Here is a 14,747-nt window from a genome sequence, read left to right as displayed (position 1 = left end):
GTTGAAGTTCAGGAGGCAGGCATGGCCCCATTTCTCAAGCCTGTCCAGCTCCATCTGGATAGCATCCCTTCCCTCTAGCATGTCAAATGCACCACTCAGCTTGGTGTCGTCTGCACACTTGCTGAACGGTGCTGCTGGCTGGTGTGGCCAACACCTCGTGCCACAGTGCCAGGTCCAGTGCTTTTCAAGCAGAGCCCCATGCTCCTGGCCCAAACACCAGCTCTGGTGTCTGCTCCCAGCACTGCTGGCAGCACCGCTCGCTTTGATTTTGGATCACTCAAAGGGATTTGGGGTAGAGCTAGGCCAGCACCAGTGGCATGTGGCAGAGGAGCAGGAGGAGCGTGCTATTTCTGCAAGCTCCTGGCAGAGCCTTCCCTGACAGCTTTCCTTGCACGCTGTGGGGATCGGAGCCCTCCCTACGTGCACTGTGTGCTGGTGCACACGCAGCTCCTGCACTCGGAAGGCAATACAGCCCCTTCTTCTCTTCCCTTTTGACTTCTTAAGCATCCTTCCCAGCCCACTTGCCAAATGTGTGCAGTCTCAAAGGCACTGAGTGCCACCAGCAGTGCCTGTGATGGCACAGGGGATGTGGTGACACAAGTGTCATTGCTGGCATTGCCACGCCATGGGTGTGGGACGTGGCAGAAGGGACAGGTGGGGGGAGAGGACCGGGGATGCAATGTGGGGATATGGGAGCCAGAAGTGCAGACCGAAGGGACATGGCAAGAGCCAGAGTGTGTCTGAGGCAAAGCTTTATTGGGAGGAATATCACAAGCAGTGTCAGCACTCCGGCATTGTTGCTGGCTTTGCGGGGCCATCCTCACTCCTCCACTGTGCGCTGGCGAGTGAAGTTGTTGTAGCCGACCCTGCGGGGAGAGAGAGGAGATGTAAGGTGGGAAGTGCACAGCCATCGAGTCACAGCCCGGGACCGTGTGCCTCTGCCCTGGGCTCACCTGGTAGCTTTCCAGTCATCACTAATGTCATCAACTGCTAACCGTTGCAGCCATTTGGTCTTCAGGACCTCCTTTCCGCTCCTGTCTATGAAGCACTGGCCCACAAAGACACTGGTGGACTCTGTGGGAAAAGGGGCAGATGAGGGGAGTGGGGTCGTGAGCCCCACGCAGGGCAGGACAGTGCCAGCACCACGGTCCCTCTGCCCAGGGGACAACTCATCTGAGCTCTCTGTGCCCTCTGGGGACAGCCCCAGCACCTCCCCTGCACCCGGGGACCAGGAGGTGACAGCAGCCCAGCAGCTCTACGGGAAGGGATGGGGCAGCACCGGGGGCATGGGAGGCAGGGCATTGTTGAGGGGATTGCAGGGATGAGCTGGAAATCATCAGGGACACCACAGCGAGGAGGAGAGACCGTCAGGGAGACTGTAGGGAAGGGCAGGAGAGCACTGGAGACAGCGTGGGGAAGGGCAGGAAAGCAGAGGGGTTTGTCACAGGGAAGCACAGCAGAGGAGCAGGGACACTGCAGGGAGGCTGGGAGAGAAGCACCTGAAAAGTTCCAATGGACAGTGAAGCCAAAGGTGGGCTGGCAGGCTCTTTTGTGTTGGATCCCAAGCAGTGGTGATAGCTTGATGTTTCCTGGATTATCTGCTACAGCTGTGATGTAGGTGCCATTGAACTCGCCATTGTCGTTCACAGCTCCGATGGTCATGTTGGAGCCCAGGTTGTTGTCCCATTCCCCAGTCAGCGAGCACTGTGACGAAGAAGAAGGAGTCAGTGGCAGGCAGGAGGCAGGGGTGGGCACCAGGTGCACCCACTCCCAGCCCCATCCCGTTACCTTTCTGGCAGAGAGGCCGGGAGCCACCAGAGCCAGGCTGAGCAGCAGCAGCAGCAGCAGCGGGGAGGTTGCGTGCACCATCTCTGCAGCAGGTGGACAGCCGGGTGTGCTCCTTGCAGGACTCACCCCTCCTGCCTGCTCCCTCGCCTTTTATTCCTCCTGGCGCAGGCTTTTCTTCCCAGGTGTTACGCAATCTGGGTGGTTCCACATTCACATTTTCCAGTTGCGCGCACAACCCCAAAATTATGCTGGCAGGTCTTTTAGGAAGATTTCCTTTGCACAAGAGCTTTCCATCTCCAGATTTAGGAAGTCAGAAAGGAAGGTGAGAGACTGGCATGGCTGAACCTGGACCTGCTGGTCAAACTGGATGGCAAGAAGAAAAGGCACAGGCAGAGGGATGAGGGACAGGTCTCCTCGGAAGAGTGTAGGTATGCAGGTAGGCTGTGCGGGGATGGTGTCAGGAAGGCCAAGGCCCACTTGGAACTTGGGAATATCACCAGAGGAGGAGGAGATGCATGCTGAAGGGACCCCACTGTATAATAAAGTATTGGAGTCTTAGAAGACTTGCTCACCGTGCTCACCGAGGGCTTCTGTATTCATTGTGGGGAGGCACTGAAGATGCAGGCCTGCTATGTAGAGTCCTACATTATGAGTTGCAGAAACTACTGAAGATAAGGTGAAATGAGCCAAAGTGCAGAAGTGAATGCAATCCAGCTGGCTTTAGACAATGTTGAACGTGAGAAGTGGCCCGAGCAATACCTCCACACTGACCCCTGGATGGTGACCAACACCCTTTTGGAGTGGCTACAGTAATGCAAGCAAAACAACAGCCTTGCACAGAGGCAAACCCATCTGGGCTGCTGCAATGTGGAATGATATTGCTGCGGAGGGAGAGAACAAGGTTGTTTTTCAGTTGGACCACTGAAGAATATCCGAACAACCAGTGGGTGGATCAGGCCTCTAGAATTCAAGGGTTTCAGGTAGGTCTGGACTGGCAACATAAGGATCATCTATTTCTGTCTTCAGTGGGCCCTCAATACTTCAGGCCACCATACATGCATACGATAGTGGAAGTAACAAATGGATGGTTGGAAACGTACCCTGTGCCCATGCCACTGCCCACAATGCCACTGGGTCTTGAAAAGGAAGTTTTGTGGCAATGTGGGGTGGTGTAAGAGATTATTCTTTTGCATCATTGTCTCAAAGCTGGCTGAGGGACACAGATGAACAAATTCAAGCAAGTCCTGATCAAGGGTTGAGAAGCCCTCTGTCTGAGGGACACAAACGGACAAGGCCAGGCATAAGGAGAGCTTGTTTTAACATTCTTCCTTCTTACCAGACTTACACGAGGTCTCTCCTACCAGAAGGAAATATCCCTCCGTTCACAGTCACGCCTCATTCACATCTCTGCTTTTTGGCTGCCCACACATTTGAGAAAAACCACTTTCAGGGGTGAAGCACCGGAAGAGTAAAATTGCTGTAAAGCCATTGATAAGGCAAATAGCAACCCCAGTAATGGTGACAAGTCATACTGTATAGCAATTAGCATCACACAGCTCAAAGTATTGGCTGTTCTCACCCAACATCAAGTCCCCTTAAGGCGCACACAGGATGTCCCCATCCTTCCACATTACCCACCACGGGCACTCAGTTCCATGAGCAAAAGCAGACCTACCGGTGGGCTGGCCTTGGCCAGAGGTGGCAACAACCCAGGCTGTCCTGCCCAGCATGTTTGTCAGGCACACTGCAGGGCCTTTATCTCCTTCTACAGTACCTGGGACGTTTGATTGGGCAGGACCAGCTTGGCTGGCAGATGGATCCACGAGCGTTGACTCAGCACGTGGGTTTTGCCAGGTGTGTATCCTAACGTTTGAGTGTCCCAGCACCCACTGCTCTCCAGGTCGTCTTTAACAGTCCATCACATCATAGCGTTTTCCAAGAGGCTGTACACGATAAGGAATGTGGTGTGGATGCCATGCTTTCTGGCACTGCTCTTTATGACCTTGTTTTGGAAATGAGTCCCATTGTCCGATTCAGTTCTTTTCCGGGTGCCATGTTGCCACAAGGCTTGCTTTTCAAGACCCAGGGTGGTGCTTCGGACAGTGGCATGGAGCACAGGATACGTTACCAGCCCTCCCATCGTTGCTTCCACCACTATAAGCGCATGGTGCCTGCCTTGGCAGTTTTCTGGAACTGTGATAAAATCCACCTTCCAGACCTCCCCATATGTAGATTTCAGCTATGGTCCACTCTACCAAAGAGGCTTTATCCACTTCACTTCCATACTGGCCACACCTGATTCACATTCACAGAAAACATGAGCAAGAGTGTCCATGGAGAAGTCAGTCTCACGCCCATCTGTATGCTGCATCCCTTCCTTGATGGCCTGAAGTGTCAGGAGCCCACCAAGCTAGAAGTAGTTCAGCCTTACTTTGCCAGTCCAGACCTACCTGAAACCCTTGAATTCTAGGGACCCGATCCACCTGCTGGTGAGTTTGATATTCGTCTCTGGTCTTCAATTTTGGGGTTGTGCGTTCAACTGGAAAACGTGACCCACCCAGATTGCGTAACACCTGGGAAGAAAAGCCTGCGCCGGGAGCAATAAAAGGCGAGGGAGCAGGCAGGAGGGGTGAGTCCTGCAAGGAGCACACCCGGCTGTCCACCTGCTGCAGAGATGGTGCACGCAACCTCCCCGCTGCTGCTGCTGCTGCTGCTCAGCCTGGCTCTGGTGGCTCCTGGCCTCTCTGCCAGAAAGGTAATGGGGTGGGGCTGGGAGTGGGTGCACCTGGTGCCCACCCCTGCCTCCTGCCCGCCACTGACTCCTTCTTCTTCGTCACAGTGCTCGCTGACTGGGAAATGGGACAACGACCTGGGCTCCATCATGACCATCGGAGCTGTGAACGACAATGGCGAGTTCAATGGCACCTACATCACAGCTGTAGCAGATAATCCAGGAAACATCACGCGATCACCACTGCTTGGGATCCAACACAAAAGAGCCTGCCAGCCCACCTTTGGCTTCACTGTCCATTGGAACTTTTCAGGTGCTTCTCTCCCAGCCTCCCTGCAGTGTCCCTGCTCCTCTGCTGTGCTTCCCTGTGACAAACCCCTTTGCTTTCCTGCCCTTCCCCACGCTGTCTCCAGTGCTCGCCTGCCCTTCCCTACAGACTCCCTGACGGTCTCTCCTCCTCACTGTGGTGTCCCTGATGATTTCCAGCCCATCCCTGCAGTCCCCTCAACAATGCCCTGCCTCCCATGCCCCCGGTGCTGCCCCATCCCTTCCCGTAGAGCTGCTGGGCTGCTGTCACCTCCTGGTCCCCGGGTGCAGGGGAGGTGCTGGGGCTGTCCCCAGAGGGCACGGAGAGCTCAGATGAGTTGTCCCCTGGGCAGAGGGACCGTGGTGCTGGCACTGCCCTGCCCTGCGTGGGGCTCACAACCCCACTCCCCTCATCTGCCCCTTTTCCCAACAGAGTCCACCAGTGTCTTTGTGGGCCAGTGCTTCGTGGACAAGGGTGGAAAGGAGGTCCTGAAGACCAAATGGCTGCAACGGTTAGCAGTTGATGACATTAGTGATGACTGGAAAGCTACCAGGTGAGCCCAGGGCAGAGGCACACGGTCCCAGGCTGTGACTCGATGGCTGTGCACTTCCCACCTTACATCTCCTCTCTCTCCCCGCAGGGTCGGCAACAACGACTTCACTCGCCAGCGCACAGTGGAGGAGTGAGGATGGCCCCGCAAAGCCAGCAACAATGCCGGAGTGCTGACACTGCTTGTGATATTCCTCCCAATAAAGCTTTGCCTCAGACACACTCTGGCTCTTGCCATGTCCCTTCGGTCTGCACTTCTGGCTCTCATATCCCCGCGTTGCATCCCCGGTCCTCTCCCCCCACCTGTCCCTTCTGCCACGTCCCACACCCATGGCGTGGCAATGCCAGCAATGACACTTGTGTCACCACATCCCCTGTGCCATCACAGGCACTGCTGGTGGCACTCAGTGCCTTTGAGACTGCACACATTTGGCAAGTGGGCTGGGAAGGATGCTTAAGAAATAAAGGGAGAAGAGAAGACGGGCTGTATCTCCTACCGAGTGCAGGAGCTGCGTGTGCACCAGCACACAGTGCACGTAGGGAGGGCTCCGATCCCCACAGCGTGCAAGGAAAGCTGTCAGGGACAGCTCTGCCAGGAGCTTGCAGAAATAGCACGCTCCTCCTGCTCCTCTGCCACATGCCACTGGTGCTGGCCTAGCTCTACCCCAAATCCCTTTGAGTGATCCAAAATCAAAGCGAGCGGTGCTGCCAGCAGTGCTGGGAGCAGACACCAGAGCTGGTGTTTGGGCCAGGAGCATGGGGCTCTGCTTGAAAAGCACTGGACCTGGCACTGTGGCACGAGGTGTTGGCCACACCAGCCAGCAGCACCGTTCAGCAAGTGTGCAGACGACACCAAGCTGAGTGGTGCATTTGACATGCTAGAGGGAAGGGATGCTATCCAGATGGAACTGGACAGGCTTGAGAAATGGGGCCATGCCTGCCTCCTGAACTTCAACAAGGCCAAGTGCAAGGTCTGCCATCTGGGTTGGAGCAATCCCGAGCACAGATATGGGTGGGACAGTGAATGGCTTGAGAGCCGCCCTGAGGAGAAGGATTCGGGCATGTTGGATGACGAAAGATTCAACGTGAGCAAGCAATGTGCGTTTGCTGCCCAGAAGGCCAACTGTATCGTGGGTTGCACCAAGAGAAGGGTGACCAGCAGGTTGAGGCTGGAGGTTCTGCCCCTCTGCTCTGCTCTCGAGAGACCCAACGTGGAGTACTGTGTCCAGGTCAGGGGACCCCAACACTGGGAGGACATGGAGCTGTTGGAGCACGCTCAGAGGAGGGCCACAAAGATGGTCAGAGGGCTGGAGCAGCTCCCCTGTGAGGACAGGCTGAGAGAGTTGTGACTCTTCAGCCAAGAGAAGAGGAGGTTCCGGGGGGATTGTGAATGTCCTCTCCCTGGAGGCATTCAAGGCCTGGCTGGATGGGGCTGTGAGCAACCTGGTCTCATGGGAGGCGCCCCTGCCTGTAGCACGGGGTTGGAACTGGGCGATCTTCAAAGTCCCTTCCAACCCAAACCATTATGGGATTCTATGATTCTGTGCAGGAAGAGACTGCAGTGAAGAGACCGGGGCATTCTGGAGCCCACAGCACTTTTGGTATTGCACTGGGGGGCTTTCAACTGATAAAAAATCTGTCCGAGCCTTCTTACCAGACTTACACGAGGTCTCTCCTACCAGAAGGAAATGTCCCTCCGTTCACAGTCACGCCTCATTCACATCTCTGCTTTTTGGCTGCCCACACATTTGAGAAAAACCACTTTCAGGGGTGAAGCACCGGAAGAGTAAAATTGCTGTAAAGCCGTTGATAAGGCAAATAGCAACCCCAGTAATGGTGACAAGTCATACTGTATAGCAATTAGCATCACACAGCTCAAAGTATTGGCTGTTCTCACCCAACATCAAGTCCCCTTAAGGCGCACACAGGATGTCCCCATCCTTCCACATTACCCACCACGGGCACTCAGTTCCATGAGCAAAAGCAGACCTACTGGTGGGCTGGCCTTGGCCAGAGGCGGCAACAACCCAGGCTGTCCTGCCCAGCATGTTTGTCAGGCACACTGCAGGGACTTTATCTCCTTCTACAGTACCTGGGACGTTTGATTGGGCAGGACCAGCTCGGCTGGCAGATGGATCCACGAGCGTTGACTCAGCAGGTGGGTTTTGCCAGGTGTGTATCCTAACGTTTGAGTGTCCCAGCACCCACTGCTCTCCAGGTCGTCTTTAACAGTCCATCAAATTATTCCCAGACTGGTCCCACAAAGAAGCACATTGCTGGGAGTGGTAGATTTGAGATTGCACTGAGCTGCCACTGGTGTGGCTGGCAGTAGCAATGCTTTGCTATTAATTGCTGTTGTCATTAAAATATGACCTCCAAGATAGTTGTGGATGAGTGGTTTTTTAATTCACAGTATCATTTTTCTCCAGAAAAAGTCTCCTGGTTATAACAACAGGTAACCTGCACAGTAGCCCTGAGCTGAGGTAGCCCCGGTTCAGTGGGACATGACAGGGAGCCGTGCCCCTCAGCAGCTTTTTCACAGCAGAAAGAAGGGATGGCACCCAAAGTGATGTGCAGAATAAAGCTCGATAACCCACGTAAGATTATAAAGCAGGTATGTTTATTATGGCACTGTGAAGCACTGGGAATTTTTCCACCATAAATACTTCAAAGGTTACCTAATTCAGATTCCCTTCCATTTCCATATATAATACATATTCATTAATTATGGGTGAGACAATTAACATATACCCACCTATTTCAGGCAGTGATTTATGAGGTCTCCAGTCCTCTATTTCATGGTCTCTTCTACTGTCCAGTGTCCTTTTAGCATCATGGCAGTACAACCAACAGTCGTTTACTACATCCAGTGGTCTTCCTCCCTTGCCCTTTAGATGAACTTTCTTCGCTGATGCATGCTCATTAAGAGAATTCCAATTATAAATAACTTATAGGTTCCAAAATCGTAACATTTGCTCATTCAGCACTCAGCCGTTGTTTCTGCTTGTCCTTGGATAGAGATAAGCCTGGAAAAAGGACAGAGGGCAGTATCTTGATGTCTGCCTGTTGCATCCCAACGTACCCACAGAGGGAAACAGTCTGGCCTTGTGTAGAGGCCCTGGTTTCTTCGTTGTTTGATAAGCCTACTGTTCTTTTGCTGAGGGTCTCTTATCCAAACAGAACAGCCTTACAATGCGCTATCTAGCCCATAATACTATACCCATACTATTTGCAACACGTGAAAACTTGCAGTTTTGCAAGCAAGAATTAATCACGTAATGCAGCAACTCTACTTCAAATATATGCTACTAACTTATATGGTATTTCTACTTTTTCCCATCAGCTATTTCTGAGGACAAGCTATAGAATACAAATACATTGTGCTCTACTTCTTCAGATTCCAAGGGACAAGGACAGACTTGAAAAGTGGGTCCACATGGACCTAATCACATTCAACAAGGACAAGTGAAAGGTGTTGCATTTGGACCAGGGCAATTCCAAATACGTTTACAGGAAGAAGAACTCATCGAGAGCAGCCTTGCAGAGAAGGACGCGGGGGTAGGCGAAAGACTCAAGTCCTGCAGCCGGGCAGCGGGCGCTCGTTGCGCTCCGTGCCGGAATCGCGGTGCCGCCGGAGCGGCGACGCGGCCCGCCGGGCACAGCGCTCTGCGCGGCCCTCGGCGAGCCCCGTGCGGGCGCTGCCGGCGGAAAGCGCCGCGGCTCCGCTCCGCGCTCTGCGCGCTGCCAGCGTCAGCTCGGCGGGGAGGGCGGAGCCGCGGCTGGCGGCGGAAGCGGGCGGCGCTCCGTCCCAGGGACGGCCCTGCGGCCTTCACGGCGGTCTTTTGATCCGCGAGCACCGGCTGCTGGAGGCTGGTGGGAACAGACGGGCTCGCGGGTATCCAGGGCCCTCCCGAAGCACAGCTGCAAAGGCAGCGTGTACCTGCGGAAAGTGGCGGTGTGATTTAAGTCAGTTTGCTCGCAGGCACAATGCCGTGTGCCCATAGTCCTGCAGCGCTGTGGGTCTTTAGTGAGGGTTTTGTGAAGAGCACGGGATGCGGCCCAAGGTCTGGGCTGTGCCAGGTGACCAACGTCAGGCACGGTGAGGTTGGGGTGACCAGGAATCGACACTGCTGCAGGACAAGGCAGGAGATGCTTCTGGTTGGATATTAGGAAAATTTTCTTCTCGGGAAGAATGGTGGCACAGGCTGCCTTGGGGGAGTGGTGGAGTCACCCTTCTGGAGCTGTGGAGATGTAGCACTAAGGGACGTGCTTAGTGGGCATGGTGGGGATGTGTTGGACTAAATGACAGTCTCCTTGGCAGGGGGAGCATGGGTGATGCATGGCAGGATGCTGCAGGTATGGCTCACAGGCACTGGGGCATAATGGGGCACAGAGGTGCAAGGATCAGGGGGGTGGCTGCAGCCACAGCACACCGTAATGGGGTGGGTGAATCCACATCCTCAGTGGAAGGGGATGGCACCCACTCACAGCCTCCCTTCACTGGGTGCCCCAAAGCACCCTGAGCAGACTTCTCATCTCTGATGCCCCAGCTCTTACTATGTGTCCTACCACATGGTGAAGGCTGTGCCATCTTGCTGTGCTGCTGGTGGGATCCCTTCAGGGGTGAGGCATGGGCACAGCCACCAGTGAAGGGTATCCTGGTGGAGCACTTGCCCTGGAACCCTCATTGTCTTCCAATACCAAAATGTTATAGAATCCTGGAATCATTTGTTCCCCTGCAATGAACAGGGACACCTGCAGCTCCATCAGCTGCTAAGAGCCACTCCACCCTGACCTTGAATGTCACCAGGGATGGGGCATCCATCACCTCTCTGGGCAATGTGTTCTGGTGCCGTCACCACCGACTGTAAAAAAACAACTTCCTTAATTCCTATCTAAATCTCCCCTCATTTAGTTTGAAGCCATTTCTCCTTGCCCCATCACAGCAAAGCTTGTCCCCATCTCTCTTACAGCCCCCCTTTAGATACAACAGGCTGCTCTCAGGTCTCCCGCAGCCTTCTCCTCTCCAGGCTGCACAGCCCAGCTCTCTCAGCCTGTCCTCGTAGGGAGCTGCTCCATCCCTGATCATTTCCGTGGCCCTCCTCTGGACGCACTCCAACAGGCCCCCGTCTCTCCTGCGCTGAGCACTCCACCTGTGGACGCGGTGCTCCAGGTGAGGTGTCCCAACGCAGAGCAGAGGGGCAGGATCCCCTCCCTGCAAATGCTTTGGATGCAGCCCAGGATCTGGCTGGCTGGCTGGGCCGCAGGGCACACTGCTGGCTCACGCCCAGCTGCCATCCACCAGCACCCCCAGGGCCTTTCCGGCAGGGCTGTGCTCTATCCCTACATCCCCCGGCTCGTACTGCCAGTGGGGGTTGCCACGACCCAGGTGCAACCTCAGGAGGCTCACCTGGGCGCACTGCTCAGCCTGTCCAGGTCTCTCTGGATGGCATCCCGTCCCTCGGGTGTGTCGGCTGCACCACACAGCTGGGTGTCATCCCACACTGCTGAGGGTGCACTCCATCCCTCTGTCTGTGTCACTGACGATGACATTAAAGAGTGTCAGTCCCAGAACTGACTGCTGAGGAACACCCCTGTCAGCAGATTGCACAGGGTTCCCAGCCTGGAACCCCTCTTGTCCACCAGTGTTATTTTCTTGCTATATGCTCGACATTTTGTCCAGAATGATAGTGGGCAAAGCAGTACTGAGAGCTTTACTGAAATGCAAAAGGATTACATGAACTTGTTTGCCTACATCAACTAGGTGGGTGATCTTGTCTTAAAAGGAAATTTAGCTAAACAGGACTTTCCCCTCATGAACTCATGTTGGCTGTGACCCATGACTGTGTTATCCCTCAGATGTTTTTCAGTAGCTCCCAGCATAATGTCTCCATAATTTTAGTAGGTGCTGAAGTGAGATTGACAGGCCTGTAATTAGCAAGGTCTTCTTGCTTGCCTTTCTTAGAAAAACTGGAACAGTATTTCCCAGTTTCCAGCCAAGTGGGACCTCTCCAGATTCCCAAGACTGGTGAAAAATAATTGAGGTCTTGTGATGACATTGGCCAGCCCTCTGAGTGCCCTGGGGTCACTGGGTCTCATGGATTTAGATGCATCCATATGGAACAGCAAATTGCACACAAGCTGGGGGTTGGCTGGGGGCTGATTGTTAGCGCAGCCCTGGTCCTCCAGCTCCAGGCTCCAGGGGTCCCAGAATCCATCACTGGTGGTGAAGACAGAGGCAAAGCAGCCATTAAAGGTCTCTGCTTTGCCCGTGTCCCTGTTTGCAAGGTGACCATTCTTATCAAGTAATGAACCAACGTTCTCTCTGGTCTTTGTTTCATTGTTAACATATTTAACATTTAATAATTTTATTGCCCTGCACAGCACTGGCCAGATTCAAATCCAACTGAGCTTTGGCCACAGTTTTTTTTCCCTACAAAGGCAAACAGCATCCCTATATTCTTCTCACGTTGCCTAGCCTTGCTTTCTGTGGCCTTTCCTTCTAAGCTATAGAAGAAGATCCCTGTTCAGCCAAGCCGACCTTCTGCCCCAGTGGTTCCTATCATTTTGAAATTGCCCATTCCCGTGCTCTTAGGAGATGGTACTTAAAAAGTGGCCAGCACTGAAAGACCCCAATACCTTCAAAAACAGTTTCCCAGGGGGCCTCACCAACTGAGTAGCCTGAAGTCTGCTTTCCCCATATCCAGGGCTGAAGTTTTGGTGTCCATTTTCCTCCTATCACCAAAGGTTTTAAATTTGACTACTTCCTGGTCTGTGTGGCCCAGACAGTCACTGGTCACTACTCCATCCACAGGACTTCTCAAACTACATATCTAGGAGGGCAGCTTTCCTCACTGGCTCCCCTAGCACCTGCACCAGAAAGTTGTCAGCAAGGCGTTTTAGACATCTCCTGAAACTATGTGGTGTTCCCAGTTAACATCTGGCAAGTTGAAGACCCCACAGGGACAGGAGCAGTTGATCTAGAGGTATCTCAGTTCCTGCACTTGTGGTCCTGAAATATTGTCCCTGCTAGGAGTGAATCCTGTTCTGTAGGACTGAGGACCAGGCCCAGGGGCTCCTCCATCCTCCCAGGACTTGTACTCTGCTCTTGGAGCCAGGGAGAGTAGCAGAGGAGCAGGACCAAGCAGCTGTTGGTCCCCCGGCCGAGGCTGGAACTCCCTCACTTCATCTGCTCAGAAGAGATAACAGCTGGATGGAGACTGTGGGCATGGAGATGTCAGATGCCGAAATGTTGTGCAGTGGGCTTCTGGGCATTGAGATGTTGGAAACTGGGAAGCTGGATGCCAGGATGTTTGATATTGGGACACTTCATGAATGGTTGGCAGGAATGGTGCATGCAGAAGTCATCTTACAGGCGACTAGAGCCCCAAAGACAGGGAGCGCCTTGCTAATAGCACTGCCAGCCCATGCCGTATTTCCTAATTCATATGAAGCAGATACATGGACTAAATATTAACTGAAAATGCAGGAAGCTTGTTAAAAGGTAACTCCAGGCAGAGCAGCCAAGAAGGGAAAAGGCTGCAGCAGAGCAGCAGTGTAAATGCACTCTGCTCAGAAAGGCTGAGAAGGAACTGCAAAAGCTCAACAAACTCAAGCCTGGGAGAAGGAAAGCATCAAGGATTTGGCAGTGTGTCTGAAGAGGAAGAGGAATCCAAAATATAATGCTTTATTGGCAGCAGCAGGCACTCAAGGAAAGCTGTGTCCCCCAGCCACCGCTGCTATCCCTGCTCTCCCAGAAACTGCCCTGAAGTGCTGCCCTGCCCACTGGCACTAAGGATTTATTCTGTTCTGAAAAAGCATGCTGTGCTGCAAGCAGTGCTTGTGGGAGGGCCTGCAGGGCTGCTTGGGCACCCAGAGAAGGTACTCATCCCCCAGTCAAGTTCATCCCAATTGCTGGTCCCCTGCCTGTCCCTCTTCTGAGCTCAGCTGTAGGGGAATAAGAAGCACGAGGTAAGCTCTGCTGGGTGCAGGGGGGTTTATTTGGCTCTTGGTGCACAGGCACTGGGATGCAGCAGGTGGGCAGCAGGACACGGTGAGGAGGCAGCAGAGAGCCCAGGCGCTGCAGACAGGATCGCGAGGCGCAGGCAGTGCTCCCCATCACTTGACACGGGTGAAGACATTGGTGCCAACCCTGCAGGAAGAGGGGTCAGTGGGGTGGGAGTGGGCACTGCGGGGGTGGCGGCGAGGGCTGTGCTCACCTGGTGGCCTTCCAGGTGTCCTTGCGGGAGGGAACCTCTTCCCGCAGCAACCATGCCATCTCCAGCATCTCCTTCCCACGGCGGTCCACGAAGCACTGTCCCACAAAGACAGTGGTGGAGTCTGGGGGTAAACCACGGGCTGAAGCCAGGGGAATAAAGACCACCTTCTCTGACAGATGGACACCCTGGGTGCCCTAGGCTGACAGACAGCTCTATCAGACCCTCAGACAGACAGACAGACAGACAGACACCCTGGGCAGAGCTGTCTGGCTACCCGCGGCCTTGCTGGTGCTGCCATACCTGCAAACTGCCACTGCACAGTGAAGCCAAAGGTGGGCTGCTGCCCCTTGGTGCCGGGGGGCTGCTGGGCCCCTTTCAGCGGTGACACCAGGATCTGCTTGTTGGTGGCTGTCACCGCTGTCTGGTAAGAGCCGGAGAAGGTCCCAGCCACATCCAGGGCTGAGATGGTCATGTTGGAGCCCAGCTCGTTCCTCCACAGGCCCTGCAGCTCGCACTAGGACCAGGGGACATGGCGGCATGTCAGATCACAGCACGGCACAGCTGCAGCCACCCCCCAGCACCGCAGCTCCGGCCACCCTCACCTTCCTGGAGGCCACAGGGCCGAGGCCAAGCAGGACCAGGCCGAGCAGGAGGCAGCAGCGGAGGTGCTCCATGGCTGAGCTGCGCTCTGCCTGCAGCTCCAGTCCTGCTCAGACCTGTTTATAGTGGTGGGGGCTGCGTGGGGCCCCTGGGCTGCCTGCCAAGGGTCACCAGCTGGAGATGGGCCACCGCCTGCCGTGGCACGGGGGACATGGTGACGCAGGCATTGCTGCCACAGCACAGTGAGGGGGCACAGGAGAGGGACTGCGAGGCCATGCAGGGGCATGGGAGCCAGAAGTGCTGCCTGAAGGGACGTGACAAGAACTAGAGTGTGTCTGCAGTAAAGCGTGAGTAGGAGGAGAGTCAGGAGCAGTGTCGGCACCCCAGCACTGTCACCGGCTTGGGAGCCACAGGACTGCCCTTACCCCACAGGTGGGGGAAATTGCTGCCAACCATGTGAGGACAGAGCTCAAGATGAAGGTGCCCCCCTCACAGTGCTGAACAGCTCGCACAGTGAACCAGGTACACTGTCCCCACCAGGCCGCTACTTCTG

At 54.7% G+C, this 14,747-nt stretch overlaps 3 protein-coding genes across 3 annotated transcripts; 1 reads left to right on the top strand and 2 right to left on the bottom strand.

The window, feature by feature from the left end:
- Positions 1-735: 735 nt before the first annotated feature.
- On the bottom strand, positions 736-1,911 carry LOC427416 (avidin-related protein 2-like). The gene is made up of 4 exons (NM_001396611.1): positions 1,789-1,911; positions 1,500-1,704; positions 954-1,074; positions 736-866 (listed from the first exon to the last, which is right to left on the bottom strand). Exons 1-4 carry the CDS (start codon positions 1,867-1,869, stop codon positions 821-823), a joined length of 453 nt encoding a protein of 150 aa, NP_001383540.1. The 5' UTR covers positions 1,870-1,911; the 3' UTR covers positions 736-820.
- A 2,509-nt stretch (positions 1,912-4,420) lies between these two features.
- LOC121108602 (avidin-related protein 1) lies at positions 4,421-5,597 on the top strand. Its single transcript, XM_040656505.2, has 4 exons — positions 4,421-4,543; positions 4,628-4,832; positions 5,259-5,379; positions 5,467-5,597. The coding sequence occupies exons 1-4, from the start codon at positions 4,463-4,465 to the stop codon at positions 5,510-5,512; spliced, it is 453 nt and encodes a 150-aa protein (XP_040512439.1). The 5' UTR covers positions 4,421-4,462; the 3' UTR covers positions 5,513-5,597.
- Positions 5,598-13,357: 7,760 nt separating this feature from the next.
- Positions 13,358-14,288, bottom strand: AVDL (avidin-like). The gene is made up of 4 exons (XM_429212.8): positions 14,197-14,288; positions 13,895-14,108; positions 13,595-13,715; positions 13,358-13,527 (listed from the first exon to the last, which is right to left on the bottom strand). The coding sequence occupies exons 1-4, from the start codon at positions 14,266-14,268 to the stop codon at positions 13,494-13,496; spliced, it is 441 nt and encodes a 146-aa protein (XP_429212.2). The 5' UTR covers positions 14,269-14,288; the 3' UTR covers positions 13,358-13,493.
- Between the last annotated feature and the right edge of the window lie 459 nt (positions 14,289-14,747).

The sequence above is a fragment of the Gallus gallus genome, chromosome Z, assembly GCF_016699485.2.
Source record: "Gallus gallus isolate bGalGal1 chromosome Z, bGalGal1.mat.broiler.GRCg7b, whole genome shotgun sequence".
Classification (NCBI taxonomy): domain Eukaryota; kingdom Metazoa; phylum Chordata; class Aves; order Galliformes; family Phasianidae; genus Gallus; species Gallus gallus.
This window is presented reverse-complemented; position numbering and strand designations above follow the sequence as displayed.

What these genes read in the sequence shown, in the direction of transcription:
- LOC121108602 (XM_040656505.2), top strand. Translation starts at nt 4,463, where the DNA reads ATGGTGCACGCAACCTCCCCGCTGCTGCTGCTGCTGCTGCTCAGCCTG. An exon ending in TGTCCATTGGAACTTTTCAG is followed by an intron (nt 4,833 to 5,258) that starts GTGCTTCTCTCC and finishes TTTTCCCAACAG; the next exon opens with AGTCCACCAGTGTCTTTGTG. An exon ending in GATGACTGGAAAGCTACCAG is followed by an intron (nt 5,380 to 5,466) that starts GTGAGCCCAGGG and finishes CTCTCCCCGCAG; the next exon opens with GGTCGGCAACAACGACTTCA.
- LOC427416 (NM_001396611.1), bottom strand. Translation starts at nt 1,869, where the DNA reads ATGGTGCACGCAACCTCCCCGCTGCTGCTGCTGCTGCTGCTCAGCCTG. An exon ending in TGTCCATTGGAACTTTTCAG is followed by an intron (nt 1,075 to 1,499) that starts GTGCTTCTCTCC and finishes CTTTTCCCACAG; the next exon opens with AGTCCACCAGTGTCTTTGTG. An exon ending in GATGACTGGAAAGCTACCAG is followed by an intron (nt 867 to 953) that starts GTGAGCCCAGGG and finishes CTCTCCCCGCAG; the next exon opens with GGTCGGCTACAACAACTTCA.
- AVDL (XM_429212.8), bottom strand. Translation starts at nt 14,268, where the DNA reads ATGGAGCACCTCCGCTGCTGCCTCCTGCTCGGCCTGGTCCTGCTTGGC. An exon ending in GCCCTGTGGCCTCCAGGAAG is followed by an intron (nt 14,109 to 14,196) that starts GTGAGGGTGGCC and finishes CCCTGGTCCTAG; the next exon opens with TGCGAGCTGCAGGGCCTGTG. An exon ending in GACACCTGGAAGGCCACCAG is followed by an intron (nt 13,528 to 13,594) that starts GTGAGCACAGCC and finishes CTCTTCCTGCAG; the next exon opens with GGTTGGCACCAATGTCTTCA.